Below are 27,074 nucleotides of genomic sequence, written 5' to 3' on the forward strand. Positions count from 1 at the left end.
GCTCAAGTTTTTTTTTCTTAAAAAAATATAGTTTGTACACTGATGCAACATAATAGTAGAAAAATAGACATTATTATTTCTAAAATCATTTCACCGTTTTTAGAATAAGGTAAATCCATATTCCATAAATTGGTCAAAAAAGACTATCTAATAGTTGGTTTTATGATTTAAATTGTAAGATTTTGATTTTGATTTTTTTTTTTTTTTTTAAGATTAACATTTAAGTGTCATTCCTTCTATCTAACACAATGTCAATAGTTTCATTTAATGACACTAATCCTTTCTATTCTTTTTAATTTTTACGGTAATTAATGATTAAGTTGGATTTTTTAATGGAATAATCACTTTTATTTGAGTGTTTAAAAAACTGAATACAAAATTTTGTGTTCTGTATATGAATACTTTATAGAGAATTTGTTATGTTCTTAGAATAGAAAAGAATTGAAATTTTTTTTGTTTTATCTTAGAAAAGATAGAAAAGTATGTGTATAGTTGAAAATTAAAACCAACAATATCAAAAAAAAAAAAAAAAGAAAGACAAAATCAATTTCATTTACAAAAATAGTACCAGTTACCCCAACTCTACATCTAAACACAGACAATAATTACCAAATCAACTCAACTTTGCCTACCAAACACAGACAATGTAAGTCTCCAGATAATAATTACCAACTCAACTCAACTCTCTCATTTTATCGTGCCTCAAACACGCCTTTAAGAAGCAAGATGTAATTATAGGGGTAACGGCAATTTTTACCTAGCTATAATTACGAACAACCTGTGAAGGATAGTGTGCAGCTATTGGGCTATAGTGGAGTGTCCCAGTAGTTAACGAATGTTGGTTAACTAGGTTAAAGAGTTTATACGATTAATCTCGAATCGATGGAGCTCATGATCCGTAAGTCTATTAAGTCCCCCTGGTAGCTCATATCGGACTAAAACTTAGAACTGTTGATGAGAGAATGTGAATTGTTCAAATTCGGTAAAGAGTAAGCGTTAATTGTATTCAATATACATAATGTATTATTGTTTAATTATGAATTAAACAAATATAGAGAGTTGAAAATATTTAAATATGATTTAAATATGATATACATGAATGGAGATTCATGATCAAGATTTGAGTTATTAATTAATTTAATACTTGATATTAAATCAATTTCATTAATTAAATTGTTTAGTTAATTAATTAAAATTAATTTTTTAATTTAATATTTGATATTAAATTATTCCTAATTAAATTATTTAATTAATTATTTTTAATTAATTTTATTTGAAATTAATTATTAGAATTAATTTTATTAATTGGTTTTCATTANATTATTTAATTAATTATTTTTAATTAATTTTATTTGAAATTAATTATTAGAATTAATTTTATTAATTGGTTTTCATTAATCTAAAATTACTTATTTAAATTAATTTTATCAAAATTTATTTAAAATTTTGAATTTTAGAAATTCAAAATTATGTAAATTTTGAAAGTGGAATTTTTAAACTTTTGAACCACTTCAACACCGTAATCCCACTTTAATTACTAGTGAATTTGCTGTTACCTTTTGGTGAATTTATGTTGCATGATTTTCTCTTTAAATAGAGGAAGAAATTATAGAGATGAAGTTGGAAAAATCTAGCTTTTTGAAGCTGAAATTGAATCACCTAAAACATTAGCTCAAAAACTCTCTCAATCTCTTTTTCCCTCAAAATTCATCATAAATTTGATTCCCATAATCCGTTCTAAGGTCGTAGAATAGCGGGGAAGACTCTAACAGTGGTCTAGAAGTGTTCGTGATCAGAAACAATCAAAGGATTCTTCAATATTGAGCTACACTAAGGTTTGTTCGTTAAATGTTGTTTTTACAACTTTAAGCTAGCATGCTTAATCCTTAAATTAATGAAATTAGAGTGCTTAAAATCCTGACTGGTACTGCTTGTTTGTTCCTAACTCCAATGCATTTCAATAAATTTCCAATTGTGTTAGAAGGTTATTGTGATGTGAATTGGGTAACTGATAATGACGAGATCAATTCTACTAATGGATATGTATTCTTACTTGGAGGAGGAGTCATATCATGGAAGTATGAAAAATAGACGTGCATAGCTAGATCCACCATGGAATCTGAATTTATTGATATAGAGTTAGCAGGACAATAGACTGAGTGGCTTAAAAGTTTATCAAGAGATGTACCATTATGGTGGTGGGAGGGGAGGGGGGAGGGGACATCAGTACCAATTTCGATAGATTGTGATTCACAAGCTACCATAGGAATCGCTAAGAATAGTGTATATAATGGCAAAAGGAGTAAATTTGTTTTAGACATGGAGCTGTGAAACAAGGGATGAGTTACTTTCTTGAAATTTGTGAGATGTGATAGAAATCTGGCTGACCCTCTAACCAAAGAACTAACAAGGAAAATAATTTTAGAATCTTCAGTGAACATGGGGCTTAAACCCTTATAGTGGTTCATAGCCCTCTATCTGGATGGACTAGTTCATTTTTTGGGAGGTCCATTGCGACAAGCTTGATGATCTATAGCCTTTGTTAGGGTGATCCTAGTATGAAATTGATGGATAAACTAGAATCTTTAAATGATACATAACCCTTTCTTTGGGTGGTCCTGATATGGACTTGATGGATAGTGATGAAATCTCCATAGTTCAGTATCTAAGTGGTTTATCTTTGATAGACTTGATGAAATTGGTTCTAGTACGGACTAGATGACAAAGTTAAAAAAAAAAAGGAGAATGTTGTCCCATATTGGAGAATTAAGCAATGTCTTAAAGGTATATTTCAAGGCATGCTAGAAGTATTTCACTACAAGCATGTGTTTTGCCTACGGGTGGACGAGTAACCACACTTGCACAAAAAATAAATAACTTTTTGGATAATGGTTTTTCAATAACATTTTGGACGGTGGTTTTTCAATAACCCTAGCCAACACCTTTCAAGGTAGTGGTTCTTCCACCGTAACTTTTCAACATTTGTTTTTTGACATTATTATTATTATTATTATATAAATATTGTATTTAAATTTCAAATTTTATGGTTTAATGTTCAAGATAATAAATATATTTGAATTGAAGAATGATTCAATTTAATTTTATGAAAGAGAAATTTTATTTAGTCTACAATATTATATTGAAATCTACAATATTATATACACATAACATTTAAATTTTCCTAGGCATTTGTTTATGCTTTTGGGTTGATCAACTCGATAATATATATATTTGACTTGATCTAATCGCACATTTATTCATTTATCAATTTCTACTATATGTACTATATACTCTGTACTATTAAGAGTCATAAGGATTATAATATAATTGTTTACTTCGTTTACTTTAATATATATATATTTCTAAGGATTTGTATTCAATTTTACATGTTGAATTAAAAATAACAAATCAATATCATATTTACCAATTTTAAGAGAATTTAAAGAATCAACTTATCATGAATCATTAAAATCAAAACTAAATTCACCCTAAATTATTTAAATTATGTTGATTAAGTTGATTAAGTTTTTTCAAGTCATCAAATACCCTAAATTATTTAGAATACATTTTAGTGTGGGTGAAATTAACTCTATTAACTTTACCACAAATGATTATGAAGGATGAAAAACGTTTGGATTTTTTTTTTTTTTAAAAAAATAATTTTGAGAAAATAATAATTACTTCTAAAATAATAGATTAATTTAAAGGTGATTATAAAATTATTTAAATACAAAAATGACTAAAAAGTTATTCATATCCATTATAAAATTTTAAAATATATATATATATATATACACTCAATTTAAGAAAAATCAAAATCCACATGAAAAAACTGATCAATGACGATGTAACTTACATAATTACACTCAAATTCAAAGCTCCTCTCTTCTCATATTGTCTTCTTGTTCAACCAATTTGTGACACTAAAACTAAAATTACTTTGATAAAAGAGTTTAAGAAGGGAAAGAAAACATAAAGGCCGCGTTTACCTCAATTAAAATATAATAAATCGATGATAATACAAAAAGTGGACCATTTTGATTATCTTTGATGTTGTTTACTTATATTTTGGATCTGTACTGACACATAAGATCCACCTCCAAATCTATAATAAAAAAAACGCAAACTGGTTGATGGCAGGAGCGTGTTCAATCCAATTGCATCTGGAAATTGGATCGTAATGTCATCTTACTATTATAATTATCATTAATATTACTATTTCAGAGGAAAAATTATGAACTTTGACATATATATTGTTACGTTATCGTTGGTAATAGTAATGATAACAATAAATATGGCAAAATTCATAATTCTAAGTAAACGTAATAAAAGCAGTCGAATAACATTTGTGATTCAAACTCATTACAAGTATTCCATCAATAAAATTTTATAATGATTATATCAATTTTTATTACGATTTGATAAACGTGACCATATTTCTAAAAAGTGTTTTAAACTAGTAAACAAAATATACCACTCACTTATGATTAAAATATTAGACAAGATTATGTGAAAAGTAAAATATATATGCAAAACATTGCTCATGGCTTTGCTCATGATTTTGAATATATGGACACGTGATTTAAGACCAAAAACTTGATTTGAATTAAAAATTTATCCCACTTGTCAGTGTAATATTTGTTTTTTAAAAAAAGGCAAATCGTAATATTTAATTAATTTAACACTCAAAACAAATCTCTTGTTTCTAGGTGACTTTCCCGATTTCTTCGAAAAAGAAAATTCTTGAGATTCAAAAATATTTTTGCTCTCTTTTAATAACTATTTTATTTTTAGTTTCCAATATTTACTAAAAAAAAATTATTAAAAACAAAATATGAATATTTTTTCGATTTTTTTTTTCAAAAAGGACTTTTAAAATTTAACTGAAATTTCGAACTAGAAAATATTGTGTGTGTAGATGTAGGATTAACACCAAAAATGGTTAATAAGTAGGCAATTTTGATTTATATATGATATTTTAATTGGTCAATGAGATAGCAAGAAGAAGAATAAAATTCAATACCTTGATATTGTAAAAAGATTAGATTGTTCATTAAATTAATAGCACGTGATTTTGACCCTTTAACTAATCCTCATTTTCCAAATTCTTTAATCAATTCAAATGTCCATGTATGCTCTTTCCTATCTATTCATTTACATTTTATCTATTTTTTTATACCACATTTACCAATTGAAATGAGATTTTTCATCGATGGATCTACTGGTTGATCTAGGATTTTTTGTAAGGGAAAGCACGAATTCATATAAATATAATTTTAGATGTATCGACTAATATTCAAATCATTAACATCGTTGAATCAAATATAGCTCACTGACATACAAATGTGCTAGTGACCAAAATGTCTATCATGTAACGTTAGTTAATAAACTTTTAAAAAAACATTAGAGTAAGATATTGATCTGTTTATTATAGAGAAAAAAAATTATATATGCATAAATTTAAATGGAAAAGATTATAATTGACTTATCAAAACAAACATACTAAAACAATGGAAATAGAAATAGGCATTAACTTTTTTTTTTCTTACAATATACCAAAGCTTTATTAATTTATATATATATATATATATATATATATATATTTAACTATTTCTATTTCATATCCAAAACTTTTTTCCATACTTTTTTATGGTTAAATATTCTTCTTTTTTTTTCGTTTTTATCGTGTTTTCAAATATTCAAATATGAATTTTATATTTTAATATTACGTATTTTCAAATATTCAAATATACATTTATATTTTTTAATATTTTAAAATTAGTCTCTATGGTTAGTATATGGTTAACTTTTTCAAACTAAATTTACTCTCTTATTACATTTTATTTTGTATTTTGAAAGTATATTAACATGGTGTCTTTTTTTGAATAAAGATAAAAATAATTTTATTGTTTATTTAATTTTATATAAAAAAAATTTAAAAATTAAAAAAATTAAAAAAAAATGATTCAGATTCTAATGAGAAAACACATAATTTATGCTAATGTTACAAATTAGAAATTGGGCCCAGTACAAGTAAAAAACACATGTAAACAACAACAAAACAATTAAATGGACCCATTTTTTAAATTACCATTTATTTATTTTGTTTCACCTGGGGTAAATCTAGGGTGAGAGATTGAACTTCGGATCTCTTAAAACGAAGGTCGTGTCAATACCACTAAATCAAGTTCATTTTTGCTAACATTTAATCTTGGTTGAGAATGTAATGACTTAGGCCTCATTTGCTAACAATTTGGTTTTTGTTTTTATTTTTAAAAATTAAACCTATAAGTACTACATTCACCTCCAAATTTTTTCATTTGTCATCTATTTTTTACCAATGATTTAAAAAAAATCAAGTCAAATTTTGAAAACTAAAAAAAGTAGTTTTTAAAAATTTATTTTTATTTTTATCATTGTACTTAAGAAAGATATAAATGATGGTAAAAAAATGAGTAAAAATTAGGTTTAATTTTCAAAACTAAAAACAGAAATGAGGAACTTTTTAGTGAGTATCAGAGAAATGTAGGAAATTATGTCCCTCCTCTGTAATATTGTTTTATTGTGTGTAACTTTTAAAATAAACAAATAAGGAGAATTTTAGTGATATTTTATTTATTTCAAAATTGAATATATATATATATTTTTTTTGTAAAAAAAAAGACAGGGATTCAAATGTTCATGTATATATTTAAATTTATAGGAGACGATAATTCTTTTAATAATAATAATTAGAGTGAAGAATGGGGCAACTCAACCTTATTCCTCACGTGCCATTTATTCTAAATTTTATATAAGAAGGGAACACCAATATTTATTTAAAATATATAAATATAGATTATTAAAATTAAAATAAGTAAAAAAGATTGGTCAATGTAACATCATTATTTAATATTTGAAAAGGATGTATTACGTCTTCTTAACAACATTTCATAATCTGAAAAATAAAATGTTCAAAGGTAAGGGTTTATCCTCAGTTTGATAATTACCTGGCAGTAAGACCAAAGTGAACATGAAACCCGGAATAATCCTCTTTTTTCTTTTTGTTAAAAAAATAAAATAAAATAAAAATCATTTATTTTTTTTCTCTAAAATTATTTATTAATGAATCTATTTAACTGTTTGACTTTTTTAAGGAAAAAAGATAACAAAATATGGCTATTTTTTAAAAGTTTTTTCCCTGAAAAACCAAGAAATTAACAGTAATGGATTATTATTATTATTATTATATATAAAAAAAACAAATTATAAAAATCACCCAAAAGTATTGGAGTTGCAATTGCATGCACCATCAAATTTTTAATTGTAAAAATTGGGCTTCCAATTTTTACTGTATTAAAATTGGACCAGACGCTCAAACTTACAATAGTTATAGAAATTGAGCCTCAAATTATAAAAATTAAACACTTGAACTTATAATATTATTATAATTTTTACAATCATGATAGTTTGAGGGTTTAATTTTAATACTTGTATAAATTTGAGACTCAATTTTTATAATTAGAATTTGGAGGTATAATTGCAATCATCGTCATATTTTAGAGATCGTTTTTAAAGTTTTTTTTTCGAAAGCGGTTTTTAAAGCTTTGAACAAATGATAATATTTTATCCTTTTTTCTTCATAAATATGAATTTTTTTTTATTATAAAGTATAAATATTTTTGAAAATTTTCTATTTATAAGAATTTCTTTTGCTATTTATCTTTAATTTGTATGGATGTAATTTGTAAAGTCATTTTCGTTTTGAAAATTTGGTCATTTGTTCAATTCTACTTTCAGAATATTTTACATATCTCTACCATTCATCTCCCTTTATATGGGAAAGTCTCCTTCAAATAACATCAAAGCATTAATTAACTAAATAAAAATTAGTGTATTTTAGATCACACCATCTTTTTACAATCTATTGTAAAATCAAAATTTGTCACGTGATCTAAATCGATGGAGGAGAATTATACGAAACTTTTCCAAATTATTTATCCATGGTGATTTGTCTAAATGGGGTTGGATAATTTAATCTTGTAATTCTTTTTTCATCGTATTCTAAAATTTAAAAAAAGAAATAATTTATCATATCACAAATTCTTATCTCTTATTTCTTTTTAAAAAATGATGAATCGAGTATTAGTCTTAATTAAATAAGGAGTGTGAACGGAATAAATATGTAAAAAGAGAGCAGTATAAATTTTCTCATTCAACCACTTTAGTTTCTCGGAGTTTTTGAAAAATCTTTTATTTTGAATCAGGTCGTCATCAAACATTTCGAAACTGATTTTGTGTATTTTGTATTAATTTTGAAGCAGACATCCATTAAATTTTTATTTTTATTTTTATTTTTATTTTGTAACATTACTTATATTACAAGAACATTTGATTAATTGCAATCATTTTCTAATATGCTAAAAATTCAATATTAATTATTATTTTGGGGTAATGAAATAAGAAAAAACAAGAAAAGACTATTCTTCTTGCAGCCTTCTTTTTCTTCTCCTTCAAGAAAGACCAAGACCCTTCTCTATTTCTAATCCCCTTTGCCTTGTAACCAGTTTGAGACTTTTTTTTTTTTTTCCTCCATTAATTTTCTTTAGTCATCACGATTAATTTTCAACGTAGAATTTGAACCATTCTCTTCAAAAATAAAAATTACTATTATATTCCTCAGTTTTTTGTTTTTGAAAACTAAGTTTATAAATACTGTTTTTTCACTTATAAGTTTCTTTATTTTGTTATTTATAATAAAAAAATTAAAAATTAAATCAAATTTTGAAAACTAAAAAAAAAAGAAAAGAAAAGAAAGAAATTTAAGCCTTGTTTTGTAATTCTTTGATTTTTTGTTTTTAGTTTTTAAAAATTAAGCTTATAAATTTTTCTTCCACCTCTATATTTCTTATTTTGTTATATGTGTTTTATCTAAGTTTTAAAAAATCAAGCCAAATTTTGGAATTAAAAAAAATAGTTTTAAAGAACTTTTCTTATTTTTGAAATTTGGTTAAGAATTCAACTCACATACTTAATAAAGATGTAAATCATTGTAAGAAAATGAGAGAAAAATAAACTTACTTTTTCAAAAACAAAAACAAATAACAAAATAGCTTTTAGAACAAATTTGTTTTTGTTTTTAAAATATGACTAAAGGTTGTGTTTATAATTAAAATAACAAAAATGAAATAAGTCATTTTGTGTTTATAATAACAAAATGGTTTAATTTTGAAAATAAGTCATTTTAGAAAGGGAAAATGAAATATTTAGCAATCTCTCAAAATAGCTTTTAAACAAAATATAATTAAATCATTTTTATCAAAAGAGTTTAAATAAAAGTAATTCTATTTTAGAACGTTTTTTTCCTATAATCAATCTAAACTGTGGGTATGAATTCAAGCGGTTTTTTAAAAAAGGTGAAAGTTAAAAAGGATAAAAGTATGGATTATAAAATCGTTATCGAATGAGAGTAACGTTTTTTTTTTTATGTTTTGTGATATATATATATATATATATATAAGAAAAGCACAAAAGTAAAAATTATAACCTTTTTGACAAAGAAGAATCAATTGCATGAGGCGTATGAGGAAAGAGTTTAAAATGGTGGAAAGCAGTTTGGGAAGATAAACTAAAACTAGTGTGAAAGCAGAGGAGAGGCGTTAAGAGAAAAGGCAGTTTCTTTTGGACATCAAAATTCCTTTTTTCTTTTTTCGGGTCAAATTTTTGGACAATGATTAGTGTAAGGAAAAGTAGGAATTGACACCTTCAATCTTTTCCCCCCAACTTACATAAGTTGACTCAGTCTTTATCTTTCTTCGAGATTTTTAACAAATTACAAAAGATTGATTTCTAGGATACGTATGTCAATTCGTAGTTGAAATTTGTGTAATTGCAATAGAATTCAATTGATGGATGGATCATGATGGGTCTCAATCACAAACGTAATTGGATTGCTCTTGATCACATTTACTTAGGCATTTTGCAAAGGTAATCTAATTACGTTTGAGGTTGTTTACTTTGTATTGTCTTCTTATTGTTACTATTTAGGGTCAATTAATAATCGTATCTATAGGACTTCTTACTATTACCATTTAGAGTCATTTAGTAACCGTATCTATAGTAGTAATGATAACGATATTCGGAAAAAACCAATGGATCCCACATAATTTTTAAATACAATCAAATTAATCACCTTTGGCTCTACGATTGAATTGTGTTTATTGATAACAAATTTGACAATGGATACTACATTTTATTACGATTATGGAACACAAGTAAACAACAACAAATATAATCAAATAGGATCTATTTTTCGGATTACTGGATGGATTACGTTTTTCCTCAAATAAACATGACCTTAGAAGGGATTCTACCTATTATATCACAATTCAAAGGTAATTAATTTTGCTAAACTAAAAGTAGGCATTATTTCGGAACGATTTTGTTTTATTATTTTTATAGATGAAGTTTGTTAATTCATAATATGTTTGCTTACAGCTTATGGTCTTTTATGTCTGTCTATCAACTATCAAGCATATTTCATTTTATTGTTAATTTGGTCAATTTTTATTTTAAAGAAAATACTTTGATTGAATTTTCATATTAAGTTAAATAAGAATAGTCAAGACCTGAAATATTGGTGTTACAATTTATGTTTAAAGTTTTTCTCCTCTTGGAGACCTGAGCTGATGTGGATCAAAATGTGAGAAAATTCAAAGTCAATGAATGACTTGGGACATTGCTTATGTTTGCAACTTTGTAAGCTTCAAAACATGTATTAAAATTTGAAAACATATAGCATTAAAAAAACATTTAAATAATTTTCAAAACATTGGATATTGAACTTCAACAAGTATCCCTTCCCATTCTCTCTCTATCCCATTCAATCCAACTCATTTTGAATTATTATTTTCCAAGTTTTTGACCTGCGTCTCATTCATAACGCTTTAAAAAATTATATATTATTATAATATATATATATATATATATATACTTAGTATATATATATATATATATGTGTGGTTCCCTAAATAATGGAAGTGAAAATGAAGATTTGAATTTAAATTGTACTTTCCATTTAGCAAAACTCAGCTTTTAAAAGCTGGTTTCTTTTAACTTTTTTCTCACAAATCTACAGATTGTTTTAGCTAAAAGGTCATGAACTCACACGGTTAGTTCATCAATTGGAGACAAATGGTCAAATCCCCCCTCTTGTAATTTTCGTAAGATTGAATGTTCTCAGTGTCCAAACAACACAAAAGTCAAAAGAAAAAACAATAAATTCAGAGAAAGATCTTACAACTGAGCTGTGTGTGAGTAGGCTGAACCCTAACAACTTTAGACCACTTTACTTGGAAAGAAGACAATGAAAAGGGCATAAACAAATTATCATACAAGTGTCATTTACAAGGGGATTGGTATGCTAATCTCAACACAAAAATTGTGACATACTGGCTTCCTTTCTTTTTTTTCACACTCCTTCCCCTACAGAGCTAGAGCTTGAGAACTTTTTTCCAATTTTGCTTTTACATTATAAAACTCAAGAGATTTCCTATTCTACAGTTATTTGGAGTATTGTTGTAAGTCTTGGTCTTTTGTATCTCCTAAGAAGTAAAGAAGAGCAAACGACACTTACCGATGACAAAGCCATGCATGCACCGGCCGCCCATGGAGGCAATTTAACCCCCAAAGAAGGAAAGAAGACTCCGGCTGCGATAGGAATTGCTATTACATTGTAGGCCATAGCAAACACGTAATTCAATCGAATCCGATTGAAAGTCTTCCTTGAGAGATCAATAGCTGTAATTACATCTTCTAAATTATTTCTCATTAGAACGAAGTCAGCTGCCTCAATGGCAATATCAGTTCCCGCACCAATTGCGATTCCAATATCAGAAGCAGCTAGAGCAGGCGAGTCATTGATACCGTCACCTACCATTGCAACTGTGCTTCCATCCTTTTGAAAGTTTTGAATGACTTCAGCTTTTCCTGCTGGCATTACTTCGGCCCTCACATCTTGTATACCAAGCTGCACAACAAATTGACAGTAAAACATTAACTTTTACCCCGAGAACGTTTGTCTCATAGAAAACATGAATGGACCCGATTTTGATCTATGAGCGACCATCATGAAATTCAGTGTCCAAAATTTTTTTAGAGCTTGTATTTAAATGACAAGGTCCTGAAAGGAGGCTTATGCAATCGCTTAATTTCCTAAATTAGAATATAACAGCCGAGAAATGGAAGAGAGAATTATATGCCAACCTCTTTGGCGACAGCTCGAGCTGTTCTCCAATTATCCCCTGTAACCATGACTGGAGAAACTCCCATTTTTACAAGACCCTCAATAACAACTGCAGCTTCTCGCTTCAGTGGATCTGCTATTCCCACAACTCCAATTAAGTTGTCATCACATGCAACAAGAATGCCTGTCTTTGCACTTTCTTCAAGCTCTATAACGAAATTATCTACATGAGGTGCTATGGAGATTCCACCTTCATTCATCAACTTCCTATTGCCAACCTGTTCAGGACAACAGGGCTTTGAGAAGCAGAACCACAAAATAGAACCATATATGCCAGAGAACTATATATATTCCAGGATGGAAGAAAATCAAAGCTCATATTTCCTTAAACTAATAAAATGAACTGTTACCAGAATCCATTTTCCCTCAATAATACACCGGATGCCTTGGCCTGGCAATGCAGTGAAATCTGTGACATTGAAAAGCCATCCAGAAGCCTCTTTACTTTGATTTTCCACATTTTTGGTCACAGAAGGCTCATCGAAGAAATGGAAATGGCGTGCATACTCAACTATAGCTTTTCCCAGTGGGTGCTCACTGCTAGCCTAGCCAGAAGAAAGAGCAATAGTAGTTAATGATTGAGTTGGTTCATGGAAAAATACCAGAATTATTCATCACGTCACTCAATTCTCAACAGATACTAAAGGATTCAATTTGTGTCCTTTAAGTATACGTCATAGAGTTTAATAAACCATTCTGTCATTAGGTATAGAAGGTGACCAAAAGTCTCTTACTCAAAGATAATTTAAAGTTATAAAAAATTGCAAATCACCTCTGCTGAAGCAACCAACTTAAGAAAATCTCCTCGAGAAATTTCAGTGAACACTTTGGCTGTAGTAACCGTCGCTTTCCCTTGGGTTAATGTGCCTGTTTTATCAAAAATAACGTACTTAACCTTTTGGGCCCTCTCCAAAGCATCTCCTCCTTTGATCAAGACACCATTGCTGGCACCAACCCCTGTAGCAACCATGACAGCAGTTGGTGTGGCCAAGCCTAGTGCACAAGGACATGCAATAACTACCACTGCTATTGCAAACATGAGGGAAAATACAAAGTAATTTCCATTTTCTGGAAGCCATTCAGCTGGATAAGCCCCAAGAATTCCTCCAACGTACCTACAGATGCCAACAAGAGCTTCAGATCACAGATAATATTTTGCCCAACTCTTAATCACACAGCAAATTCGTCAACTCAGCTAACATTTAAAATGCATCGATATCATACTTACCAACCAAATAACGTACACAATGCCATAGCAACAACGGTTGGAACGAATATGCTTGCTACCTTCAGGCCAAATAGAAGCGTATTAACACCAGAATTAATAAATTTGCAAATTTTCTGACAGCCCACATGTATAAGAACACACGTCCAAATAAAGTGGGCATGGAAGACAAAATCTAGATGATTTTCAGACTTCAACATGCCATCCCATCACATCTTACATATGTATCCATGCCCAACAAATCAGTTTGACAATTTCTTTTTAACATCTTTGTTTAATGTGCAGCTGTATTCATCCCCAAAAAAATTGGCAAACCCATATATGTTTAATGTTTCACATGTGCTTATTTATTTATTTATTTTTCTTTCTTTTTTTTTTCTGTAACAAGAGAAATTTTAAAGAAAACATATCAATGGATCAACAGGTCAGGACCTTGGGTACATGGAGAAAATATTTGGTCCATGGAAAGGAAGAAGCAGAACAGAACTGGTAGGAAAATAGAAGTTAAGACAATTGAAGAGATTAACAGAAGGGAAAAGTCCAAATACAATGTCCCATTCAACAATACGGCCTATACGATCAATCTAATAAATCACCATATATGCAGATTGCACTAGTATATAAACCAAAAGGCATGCTCAACAAACCATAGGTCGCTTCATCAAAAGGATATGAATATCACTCATTCACACTTAATGAAGTTCCATGCTAGGAGGTGACAACTTGAGCAGCTCATTCATTTGTCATTGTATTTCGATTTTCTAGTAAATCCTTAACTCCAGCACAAAGCTGGTAAAATCTAGGAACCCAAGCTTCCATATCCAATCATAAATGAGCACGCTACTAAAAAAAACTATTATTTGTTCCATAACTGAAGGCCTCAGATTAGATTTAGACATTTGTCTAATAAAAGTAAAGTAGTCATCATGATACTTACAAAGTCAGCAAATTTCTGAATGGGGGCTTTAGACATCTGAGCTGTCTCAACCAAACTAATAATCTGGTTCAGAACTGCATCAGATCCTACTTTTGTTGCTTGAATGTGAAGGGCTCCATGAACAGTAATTGTACCCCCAATAACGTGTGAGTTAACCTCCTTCAAAACATCTCTAGATTCTCCAGTAACCATACTCTCATTAACATAACTTGAACCCCAAACAACAACACCGTCTGCTGGAATCTTTGTACCAGGAAGAACCTTCAACACATCGCCAGGTTGAATTAACAGAGCATCGATTTCCCTTTCTTCTATCAAATTCCCACCTAGAAACACAAAATAAGGACCGGTCAACCATGTAAAAGACAGCTAACAACTTTTTCTTTATGCTAAAAAATCTCTTTAACTTCTTCATTCCCAATATTCATACCTCTTAAGTAAATTGATCCTCAAATATTTTGTTAGGAAGCACATGAGGTACTTAATATCTCAACTATATGGATTCATATGACTTGTAGATGGTTCAGGAGTCATATATCAGCATTATTCAAGATTTTGGTTCAGGGATCATATATCAGCATTATTCAAGATTTATGCTTAAATTAGAATGCTTTTGTCTTTCCAGCTTAGTCTATTTTTATTTAGAAGAATGATGTCTTAGTATTTCTTTTGTATTTGCATATGTACTTGTTATTGTTTCCATGTACTTTGAGCATTAATCTCTTTTCATTTCTTCAATGAAGAGATTTGTTTCCTTTTCAAAAAATTATTAGTGAACGTTAAAATATCTGGAATGTCATTCATTAAAATGTCCCTAATAAAGAGTACTAGAAAACTATTAATTCCCTGAAATCCAAGTACCTTTATCTCGGATAAGCAATAAAGCAGTTGCAGGAGCAAGTTCTATCAACTTCTTGATGGCATCTGATGTTTTCCCCTTGGCAAGACACTCCAAATACTTTCCCAATAATACAAAGGTTATCAACATAGCACTTGTTTCAAAATAAGTAGGAGACCAGAATCCGGTGACTGCACCATAAAGAAGTGCACAAACAGAATAGACATAAGAGGCCGTGGTACCCAAAGCAACCAAGACATCCATGTTAGTTGAACCATTTCGAAGAGCTCTAGCAGCTGCAACATAAAATCGCTTTCCAATGACAAATTGCACAACAGTCACCAATGCCCACTTTAACCAATCATCCATGAGGAAGGGTCCACAGCGCCAGAGTAACAATGAGTAGATTAAAGGAATATGAGGACATATTACTCGTTGGAGAAAGATGAGTACCTGGAAGAAACATAACCATGAAACAATTCAAATATATCAGAGGAGAGGATTTTTCTTGAAATTCAAGTTACAAGGGTTCATCACAATCGTTAGGAGAAAAAGTCTTCAGTGGAATCAAATTAAAATTTCTGTAAGATACACATGTAAAGAGTGCCTTGTTTCTTAAATCTCATAATGAACTAAACTCTTCTCTTTATGTAACAATGGGGTCAGATATACAAACAAGAAAATTCAAACACAACATGATCTCAAACTATGAAATTTTGTTATCACATGGTGAAAAAATTAATTCTCTGAAGTAATGCTAACATTAAGAACTATGGTAACAAGCATTAAAATTTTCATATTCAACTTAAGAATGGCATGTAGCTGAGAGGAAAGAAAAATCACGTACACTGAGAAACAGACTGGAGATAAAAAGCCGAAACATGTTATTAGCCTCTTCAACATCTTTAGATGTTAACCTTGTGTAAGGGCTTGTAACATGCAGTTTAAATTTTCTGTTGCTTCTTCCCTCAATCTCATCCACTAAGGATCTGGGACCAACAACTTCTGGGTCAAAAATAATTTCAAGTTTTCCTGATGTACTGTCAAAGAGAAACCGTTTCACCCCTTTCAAGTTGCTAAGTATGACTTCCAAGAACTGTACATCAACCTCGCCGGCAATGCCTGCAACCCCCAGTAAAATTTTATCTTGCTCACTGCTCTGTACAAATGAAGCTTCAAATCCAGCATCCTCAATTGCGTTAACTATATCGTCTTTACAGGTTATCGTTGGATCATATTCAACTTCTCCCAATGATGTGGCCAAAGCAACTACTGCTCTTCTAACACCAGGAAGATCTTTTAAAATGCCTTCTACCGAATTCACACATGCTGCACATGTCATACCACCTATGGTAAATTGGCCCACCAGTGTTCCATGCGACTTCTTTCCAACTGAAGTGGTTTCAGGTATAATCTCAGCCTCAAATCCAGCATCTTCTATTGCTTCCTTGATGTCTTCCTCCTGAATTTTTTAACGATTAGGGAAAAAAATGGCAATTCGGTATCTACATATACATATATTCTTTCTAGAAGTTCTTTTGGAAACCAAAATCACTTTGATGGTCCATACGAGGCCGATAAACTCCAAATGGATAGCTAATCACCAAAAAGAAAAGAAAAAAAAAAAAAAGGTTACTGATGAATGATCTAAACCTAGAACCTAATCGAGTGATTCCCATTGATTTGATGATGTGAGAACAATTGGTTTTCTCTTCTTCCTGATTTTCTCTTTGTTAAATTCCATTTGTCCTCTATCTTCCTAAAATTCTTCTCATTTCCTACGTAACAGAACCCCATAAAACGCACTGCAATACGACAAACTTATCCAGTTAACTAACCTTCTTCTCTACATCATCAATCTAACATCACACGCTATGGCTGAAAGAAGAGACCAAAATAAAGGAAATAGAAAAACCTTAACCAAGCTGGGGTCAAAAACCACGTCAGCTCTGTTCTGAAGCAATGCAACGGAAGCCATCAAAACGCCATTAACGCCCCTAAGAGCAGCCTCTACGGAATTAGAACAAGCAGCGCAGGTCATCCCAGAAACTGAAACCTGAACCCTCCTCATACCATCCCCAATTTTGCCCAAATTCTCCTCCTGCCTCTCATAGGAATCAAGCAAACGCACATCCTCAAGATCGTCGGGAATTTCATCAGCGGCAGAAATAGCCGGCAGGCGACGGTCTGCGGCGGCAGCGACCTGGGCGAGCTGGAGGTCTCTGAGGCCCGGCGCCATCGAAGGTCCCCCGAGCAAAAATGAAAAAGTAATGAATCAGAACCAGAAGAAAAAAGAGATGAAGGAGCCAAGGAGGATTGAAACAGAGAAATCGGGAGAGATATTTAAGAGGATTTGTTGAAAGGGGAAGACATGGGAGACTTTTATCCGAAGAAGAAGAGAGGTTGAGACAGCAATTTTCTAACTAAAGCAGGTGAAGGTGGTGGGACAGCCGCGAGAGGGTGGTGGTGGGGGAGGAAACTTTTTTTACGTTTCCCATTTTGCCCCTCCCAACAAATTTAAATATTACTAATTGTACTCTTTGTAGATTGTAGTACTCCCACCCCCTCCCTTGCCTCGTTTTCACTCACTTCTTGTACTACCACCTTCTCAAGAATAATAATTTTAATTTGTTTTATTAATTATCCATTTCTATTTATACAAAATAACAAAATTATGATAGAGGTTTATAAAAATCTATCCAAATTTATTAGCGATAGAAACTGATATAATCTGATATTTTTTTTATAGGTGAAGATTTTCTTTTCTATTTTATGATATAAAATTAATTTTTTTAAAAAAAAATCATTTGAATAGTGTGTGGTGGTTTATATAGATTATTGGAGTTCGGAGGAACAATCGCCTTATAATTCTCATATTAAATGAATCTAGACAATTTATTCGTTAGTAAATTTTACGGGTCTTTAAATTAATGTGCATTAATTACCGACATGCATTTTTAATTAATATATTTTGATAACGATAGAGAGTGAATTATTCTGAGGAAATCAATTATTATTGGAGATTTTAATGTCTAATTCTTAGATCGTGCAGTATTGAATTCACAATTATGGTGAATAATAGTACAATCATATTATTTGATGGAGCATTGTTAATTGTGGATTATTTTTTTTACCCATATAGGTTGAGTTTAGTTTTAAACTTAAATGAAAATAAAAAACCATGTACTTATTCTAAAATAACGAAAAAGTAAAAGTAGTTGGCAAAACTACACTCTATGGTGGATGCTCTGGCGATGTGGCTTTGGCCATTGGTTTTCTTGTGTTGTGAGGTTCGTCCTCACTTCAGATGATAATGGCCCCTTTGGGGTCTTCGGGAGCACCAAGCTCGATTGCAGCTAAAATCAAATTAAAATTTGTAAACTTTTGTTTCAATCAGACTATTTTCATGTTTGACTAAATTATAAAGAAAATGCCTATCATTGAATTTTTAAATGTTTTGAAAATAACCTTAAAACTTTTAAAAAATGATTAAAACATACTTTTACCATTAGTTTTGGATGAAAATCTTTGTTTTCACTTAAATTTTATCAAATTTGAAAAGAACCAATTTTAAAACAAATTATATTGATGTTCTCCTTTTTTTTTTTTTTTTTATAGACACTCGCAACTACTAACAAACAACCTTGTTAAAACATTTAAATACTCTAATTGAAGTGGACAATTTTATTTAATTATTTATTTTTAGATAAACAGATGTCAACCAGTTCAAGGAGAGTAAGAGAGTGTTTGTTTCATGGGTTGAGTTTGGGAATGGGTTAGAAATCCTAAGGTCAACCTCTGTTTGGGGCAAGGGGTTTAGGAAGTCAAGGTTTCATACACTCTCTCCCATTGGTTTAAATAGTAAACATTATTTAAATTCATCGGTTACATTTTTTTTTTCTAATTCAATCTATAAAGTTCGTTGGCCAATTTCCGAACACCACCTTTAGTGGGACGAACTTCCGACCACCATTGGTCAATCTTGAAAAACATTAATAAAAATACTTTTAATATATAACAACCCAAATAAATATTTTGAAAAAACATTTTTCCTAAGTCATTTCAAACAGACCCTAAATTACGATAATATTTTTTTAAAATACACGTTCTCTTTATTCTAATTCTTTTTTTCTTTTGGAGTTTTTTTTTTTTTTTTTTTTTTAATTATCATTGGTTATTACATTACATTTTTTTAAAAAAAATTTCTATCTTCTCTTGTTTATTTAACATTAATGTTTCCTTCATTTTAAGAGATTTTTATTTATTTTTTCTAACTGAAGTTGATCACCTATTTATAGGTTTCTTACTTGTATAGGTTCTGGAAAAAAAATTGTTTTGGAAAGTTTATAACTAAAAGAAGCTTCTCTTACGTGTTAGACTGCAATTGTGTAATTTAGTATATTTATTTAAGCTATACGTATAAAATGTTCTAATTTAAATTAGTTAAAATGATAAAAGTTTGTGAGATATTATTTCAAAACTCAATAAAATCCAAATATCAAATTATTAAAACAATAAATTACATAAAATTATAATTCCAGTCAAATCTTTATTTCAAAACTTTAAATAAAAATAAAAAAACAAATATTCTTCTTTTTATATTTTAAACTTATATATGTTAAAATAATTTAGTTGACAAATTTAAATTAATCTAAAATCCAGTAACTTATTTTAATGAGAAAATATTCTACAAACTCAAGATTTATAAATCTACCATTCATTCACAAGTTTTCTAAGTCTGCAACCCAGACTCTCAAAATCTGCACTCAAACACAATTTTTTTAAACTCAGACTACCTAAACCTCTCCGCTTAATATTTCAAACCTACGTGCCAAACATCCCTTAAGAGAGCATCAAAGAAGCGAGAGGAGGAGAAAAATAGAGAAATAGGAGGGTATTAACAATTTTTGTTAATATATTGCTTGTAAGGGTATTTGTGAATAATTTTTAAAGTTTAAGGGTATTTTTGAAATTTTTCAAAATTCAAAGGTATTTTGTATACAAAATACTGATGATTTTCATTTAAAATTATGGTAAAATTATTTTCTAATTAATTTTTGAAAGATAATTTCGGACACAGATGGCATAATTTGTGAGTATTGCATAATTTAGCCTTTTATATTTTGCAGAAAATATAAAAATAAAAGTATTCATTCATTCTGAAATGTTAAATAGTCTAAAAATTAATAATATTGTGAGAGAAGAGAGACAAGTGTGGAATTTACAGCTGTGTATATTGGTAATTGTATGTCCTTGTGTAATTCCATTGTCCTGCTAGAATATTATTAATTTATAATATTATATTGGAGTTTTTTTCCCTTGTAAACACGGTAACGGCGTTGACTGTTTTCCGACGGCCGGTCATCATATTAAAGTTTTTATTTTATTTTTTTCCCTTCGTGATAATCATATTAGAGTTGGACACGAAAGAGGTTGGCACTCTGATTGGACACACGGTTTATGGTAACCCTTTCCTGGATAGTCGTATCTCCTCCCCAGATTTTCGGAAATTCCCTTTTGAAATATATTTGGTTAACTCAATTTAATTATCCAATCACACGTTGTCATGTGGTAAATATTTTAAAAAATAATAATATATTTTTTCTATGTGATTACGTGGATGAAACTTGAGTTGCAATTAAGCTTAAGCATTACTATTTGGTTAAAATATCATTACGATCAAATTTATTCGATTTCAGTTCATATATTTTTAATAAATCTTAAATTTCGTGTATAGAATTAGTTTTTACTAAAATTTGTTAAATAGTAATAATAATTTCAAATATGATATGTGGATGTATTTCAAAATCTATAGTAAAAATATTGATGGCTAATAAAATTTATAGTAAAAATACTAATAGCTAACAGGAAAAAAAATAACAAATTGATAGTGGAGACTAAATTTAAGATTTATTAAAAGTAAGCGAACTATAATTTAATGATTAAAGTCCATGGATTACCGTTGAACAAACTTCAATACATAGAGACTATGAAAAAAATGTAAAACCTCCCACGTGAATGATTAAAAATTTATTATTTAAAAGACTTTTAAGGTAAGAATGGAAAATGTTCGGTCATGAACTTCTCTTATAATAAATTGATAAGCCATGAAATTTATATATATTTTTTAATCTTACTAGACCCACAACTCGTTGAGCAAACACAAGGAATGGCTCTTACTATTTTTGCCTAAAAGATTATTGCTATAACCAAAATGCCCTCAATTTACCTAACTTCACTCAATTCATGAATCCAAATTTTTATTAGAAAAAAAGAAAAAACACTTGGTAGACTTTAATAAATATCGAAGATTAAATTCAATATTACATTTTCAAAAGTCAAATAGTATATTAGTTAGTTTGTCTTTTAGAGCTTGCTATTCTTGTTTATGTAATTGATACAATTGTCACATTATATGCAGTCTAGTATTTGATTAATTAATCACAAGTGTGAATGTAAATCGTGTTAATTAAATGTTTACAGTTTATTAACACCATAAACATTCACAGTATATGACAACTTTTATTTTTCTTTTAATTTTTAATAGAACAAATAGAGTGAAAATTTGGACATCTAATTTTAAGAGACATAGTATATATGTTAGGTTACGTTCGGCACTGCGTTAGCTGTATCAAAAAAGTCATTTGAAAAAAATAATTGTTTTTTATGTTTGGCAAAACATATTAAAATACTTTAATTTCTCGTTGACTTTTAAAGTAGTATCCTTCTAGCTTTTAGATTATTTTAAAATCAAGTAGAATTTGTAATTATGTTTTAATTTTCAACTTTATACTTTAAAAGGAAGATTTATTTTATATATTTTTCTATTTTTCACCCAATCAAATCCATTTTCTATCTTTCATGAATTAAATGCATCATTTTTTATATAAAAAAAAGTACACCTTATTCTTTTTTTTTTTTTTTAATAAAGCTATTTTTCTTAATATTTAGAAATTAATCTATAACAAACAAAATTTTTCATACCAAATAATTATTTTAAAATTTAAATTACAAAAAAAAAAATTAAAAAGTTGATTATAAGTCTATTTTAGTAGTCATATCTAAACTAAGATGTTTTTGTATTTATTTACCAAACATTCTAACATACTTTTTTTTCAAATTTAAGCTGAAATTTACTAAACAATATTTTACTTTTTTTCACATCTGATTTTTCGAAAAACACAGTTATCAACAACTATTTTAAAAGCTACAATAATTACAAACGAAGTCTTGGTTTTTTAAAAAAATATATTATACGCTCACTTTAGTTACATGACATATTATGAATTTTTATGACATTATTTTTTGGATTTATCTATTTATAAGAATTTTCCTTGATTTTTTTTTTTTATTATTATATACGTGTACATGATTTTTTTTTTAACAAAAATTTCAAATTAAGTATTAAATTATGGTAAATATCGGCATGCATTTTTAATTAATATATTTTGATAACGATAAAAAGTGAATTATTACGAGAAAATCAATAGTTAATGAAAAGTTTGATGACTTATTCTTAGATCATGCAAAGAATAAATAATGCATTAAATTCACAATTATGGTAAATAATAGTACAATCATATTATTTGATATTGGATTATTAACTGTGAATTACATTTTGAACTGAAACAATAAATAAATAAATAATAAAAAAAAAAACCTTACATTTATTATAAAAATAACGAAAAGCGAAAGTAGTCGGATATTATTTCTTAGATTTGCAAAAATATACTCTATGTTTATTAGTTTCAAGTGACCCGAAAAGATGTTATTGGAAATAAAACAAAATAAAACTAATCCAAAAATACAATTAAAAAAAGTTATAAGCTTTTGATTCAATCAGATTACTTTTTTATATTTGTTAGAAAAATATAAAAAATAAGATATTCATCTAAAATTAATAATATCGTGAGAAGGGCAATTCTGGAATTTAAAGATGTGCATATTGGTCATCGTATGATTTCCTCGTGTAACTCCACTGTCCTGCTTTTCAAAAGAAAGGAAAAACACATTTTTCCTTACACGCACAGTATTCTCCAATCCTAAATCTGTTTGATAATTATTTTATTTTATTTTTTATAAATTAAAATTATTTTCTCTCTAATTTTTATAAAATTTAATTGTGATGGTTGTATTTTTAGTTAAATTCTAAAAATAAAAACAAATTTTTAAAAGTTATTTTTTTTAGTTTTTAAAATTTGACTTATTTTTAAACCATTAATAAAAAGTAGACAATAAAAAAATAAATTTTGAGATCGAAATAATGTCTATGACTTAATTTTCAAAAACAAAAAATCAAGAGATTACCAAATGTGACCTTATTTATTTATTTTTAAACAATCATATTAGAGTTAAACACGAGAAAAGATTGCCATCCTGATTGTACACACGATTTACGATAATCCTTTCCTAGATAATTGTGTCTCCTCCCAAAATATTCCGAATTTCCTTAAGATATATATTTAATTTGGTTAAGAAAAATATAAGTATATATGAGGTTACATCTATCTTTGTGCAGCTTATCTAATTATCGAATCACAAGCTATCAAGTAGTAGAGTATTATTTTTAATATGTATGTATATATCTCTTTGTGGTCGAATGATATGCATAAAGATTGGTACAATTTGGGTTGCACCTAAGTATTCCTCTTTAGTTAAAATACCATTACAGTCAAGTATGTTCAATTTTAATTCACTTATTTTCAATAAATCTTAAATCTAATCACTTAAAGTTAATTTTTATTGAAATTGTTTAAATAATAGTACTTTTCTTGCAATGAAATGTAATATGTGAATATGTTTTAAATTTTATAGTAAAAGTACTAATAGTTGACAACAAATTCAAAAGAAAATTCAATAATAAATAAATGAGATAAATTTAAGATTTATTGAAAATATATTGATCAAAATTGGATGATTGAAAGTATCTGAACTATAACTTAACAAACTTCAAAATATAAGAATCAAAATTACGAGAAATTACACCAATCATGACGAATTAAATTGAGGATGGAGAGAGGAAAATGTCATAAATGTTAATCCAAAAAAAAAAAAATGCAAATTTTTGAACTCTTGATATTTAAGACAGTTTTTCAATGTCACGAATCTATGACATTTATTAATTGTCATTAAATATTTTAATTATTATCTTTTAAAAAGCGACTCCAAACCCTAGTTTTTTTTTTTGCTATGTCTTGGAATTTTTCTTCCCCTATACGTCTCTCTATTGCTCCCCCTTATCCTTCTTCTTCTCAAATGCATTTAAGGTAAAAATTTTACCAAGTTTGGTTATTAGTTTGTTTGTATTTGGCCCTTTGGAGACATTCGATAACTTTTGTATTGATTTGTTGTTAGAAAAAAAAGATTAGTTGATTATGGGAATCATGTGTGCAAAAGATTCAAATAAACAATAAACTGTCAAGACATGTATTTTTTGACAATATAAAAGTGTCATAAATATAAAATTATGTGACAATAAAAATGTGTCATGATATAACATTTGTTGACATAAAACAATTGTCATTGTGTAAATATTCTTGATTGACAATAAAGTGTCATGATTCATATATTATTGACAAAAAAAAAATTGTTACCATTTTTTTTTTTGACATTTTATAACCGTTGTCAATGCACATAACGCTACAGAAAATAATCAATTTTTAGTCCATTGATGACAACAATAATATGTCATAATATATTTGATGATGACAATTTATAGTTGTCAATAATTATTAATTGTTGACAATTTTTTATTGTCATGAAAAAAATCAATTATGATATTTTTCAAAAACTATTGTTGATATGCATGCCTTTATAGGTAATACAATGACTGAAAATAACGGTCACGAATTTTAAACATAATAGTTTTTAAATGTCACGAAATCCTAGTGTTGTAGTGTCCTAACTCTCTCTCTCTCCCTTTCCCTTGTCTATACCAAAAGTCTTATTATAATCCAACGAGTCCTTAATTTACGTTACGTTGCTCCACTCAACTTCAATCTAATCATTTATTAGACCTTATTGAAAAAATGGAGATTAGACTACGGTATCAAAAGTTAATTAGTACATTATTTTAAAGTTTGCTACATTAAACCTTGTCTTGTATCTTGATTAACTAATCACATGCATATAAAGTTTTTTTTTTAATTTTTTTTTAATACAATAAATATTGTATAAGAATTTTAACGTCTAGAGGTAATACATATATTAATAGTCAGTTATGTGGATCACATGTCCAAGTTTTTCCTTTTTCTTTTTTTAAAAAAGAACACTTTAATTGAAGTTTTTCTTTTTTCTTTTTTAAAAAAGGAACGCTTTTCTTCAATAAAGCATATATAGATGCATAATTTAAATATAAATATCTTCTTATTGTTTTGTTATGAAACATGGAAATTGGAAACGTGACTGAATTCCACTAAGGATATAAACAAAAAAGAGAGAGATAATGTACACGAATATATGAATATGAGGGTGAAATTGCTTCATAAAGAGGATTACTTTATCGCCCTTCCATCACCTTATCATTTTCGTTATGTGGAAGGTGGAACGTGGAACCCATATTTTTCTATTATTATTATTATCCTTTACTTTTATTAATGTTGGTTGACCATATAACTCCACCCACAATTTTAGTTTGACCAACGATTTAATTTTAGTAGCTATTTCGATTTCGATTTTTTATTTTTGAAAATTAAGTGTATTATCTCTATCTCTTATCATAATTTATAATGATGAATTCTTAGTCAAATTTTAAAAGCTAGTCTTCTTTACTAACCATTTCATTTTTTCTTTTTAATTTTTGAAAGTTAAGCCTATTTTCTTCTCGTTTTTTATAATGACGTCTGTTTTTTTTTTTTTTTTTTTTTTTTTAAAGTTTAATGGCCAAATTTCAAAAAACAAAACAAATTTCTAAATTTTTTTTTTAGTTTTCAAATTTTGGTTTGATTTTTTAAAACATGGGTAAAAAAAATAAAAAGTAAGAAATTTGGAGGTGGAATAGTATTTATGGGTTTAATTTCAAAAAAACAAAAACAAAAAAATCACGGTTACCAAACGAGACCTACTTTTTTTAATTTTTAAATTTTTGTTTTGGTTTTTGAAACCATTAGTAAAAAATAGATAGCAAAAGAAGAAATTTAAAGGTGAAAATAGTATTTATAAACTTACTTTTCAAGAACAAATATAAAAAATATAATGATTACAAAACGGAGCATTAATTAAAGAGTTACTTGGTAGTTGAGGTAGTTTTTTTTTTTTAAAAAAAAAAAAAAAATAGGTGCTTTTGGAAAATTTTAGGTAAATAGGGTTATTTCTTTGTTTTTTTTTTCTTTCTTTATTTTCCGACTAAGTTCATTTCTATTAAATATTAAAATTAATTTTAGCATTATGCTTTTTTAAAAAAAGCCTTTTGAATTTTAGACGTTTTTAGTGCAACTTTTTTCAGTCCCTATATATTTTTTTTCAACTTGAATTTTAGGGCAATACTTTATTTGTTAAATTCAATATTTTTTTAAAAAATTTTTTGTTGGATTATTTTTAACTATGTTGAATATGCTTTTTCTAATGGTAAATTAATAAAATCAAGTCAATTTAACAAAATTTCGAAATCATTTTTTTCCTTTTTTATTAAGATGTTCATATTATATTTATTATCTTGAGTTTGTTTATTTTATCTTAGTTTTGATTAGTTATTTTTTCATGATTTAATAACTAAAATTGCTAATAATTATGATAAATTCAAATATAGAATACAAACTTTCACAATTAGAGACTAAAACTACAACTTTTTTTT

At 28.1% G+C, this 27,074-nt stretch overlaps 1 protein-coding gene across 1 annotated transcript; it reads right to left on the minus strand.

The window, feature by feature from the left end:
- Positions 1-11,242: 11,242 nt before the first annotated feature.
- Positions 11,243-17,733, minus strand: LOC120073166 (copper-transporting ATPase RAN1). The gene is made up of 9 exons (XM_039025824.1): positions 17,199-17,733; positions 16,131-16,745; positions 15,307-15,736; positions 14,446-14,771; positions 13,512-13,570; positions 13,056-13,398; positions 12,634-12,828; positions 12,244-12,501; positions 11,243-12,007 (listed from the first exon to the last, which is right to left on the minus strand). The coding sequence occupies exons 1-9, from the start codon at positions 17,520-17,522 to the stop codon at positions 11,531-11,533; spliced, it is 3,027 nt and encodes a 1,008-aa protein (XP_038881752.1). The 5' UTR covers positions 17,523-17,733; the 3' UTR covers positions 11,243-11,530.
- Positions 17,734-27,074: the final 9,341 nt, after the last annotated feature.

Source organism: Benincasa hispida, chromosome 3 (genome assembly GCF_009727055.1).
Source record: "Benincasa hispida cultivar B227 chromosome 3, ASM972705v1, whole genome shotgun sequence".
In the NCBI taxonomy this organism is placed as follows: domain Eukaryota; kingdom Viridiplantae; phylum Streptophyta; class Magnoliopsida; order Cucurbitales; family Cucurbitaceae; genus Benincasa; species Benincasa hispida.

What these genes read in the sequence shown, in the direction of transcription:
- LOC120073166 (XM_039025824.1), bottom strand. Translation starts at nt 17,522, where the DNA reads ATGGCGCCGGGCCTCAGAGACCTCCAGCTCGCCCAGGTCGCTGCCGCC. An exon ending in TCTCCAGTCTGTTTCTCAGT is followed by an intron (nt 15,737 to 16,130) that starts GTACGTGATTTT and finishes TGTTTCTTCCAG; the next exon opens with GTACTCATCTTTCTCCAACG. An exon ending in TTGTGTACGTTATTTGGTTG is followed by an intron (nt 13,399 to 13,511) that starts GTAAGTATGATA and finishes TGGCATCTGTAG; the next exon opens with GTACGTTGGAGGAATTCTTG.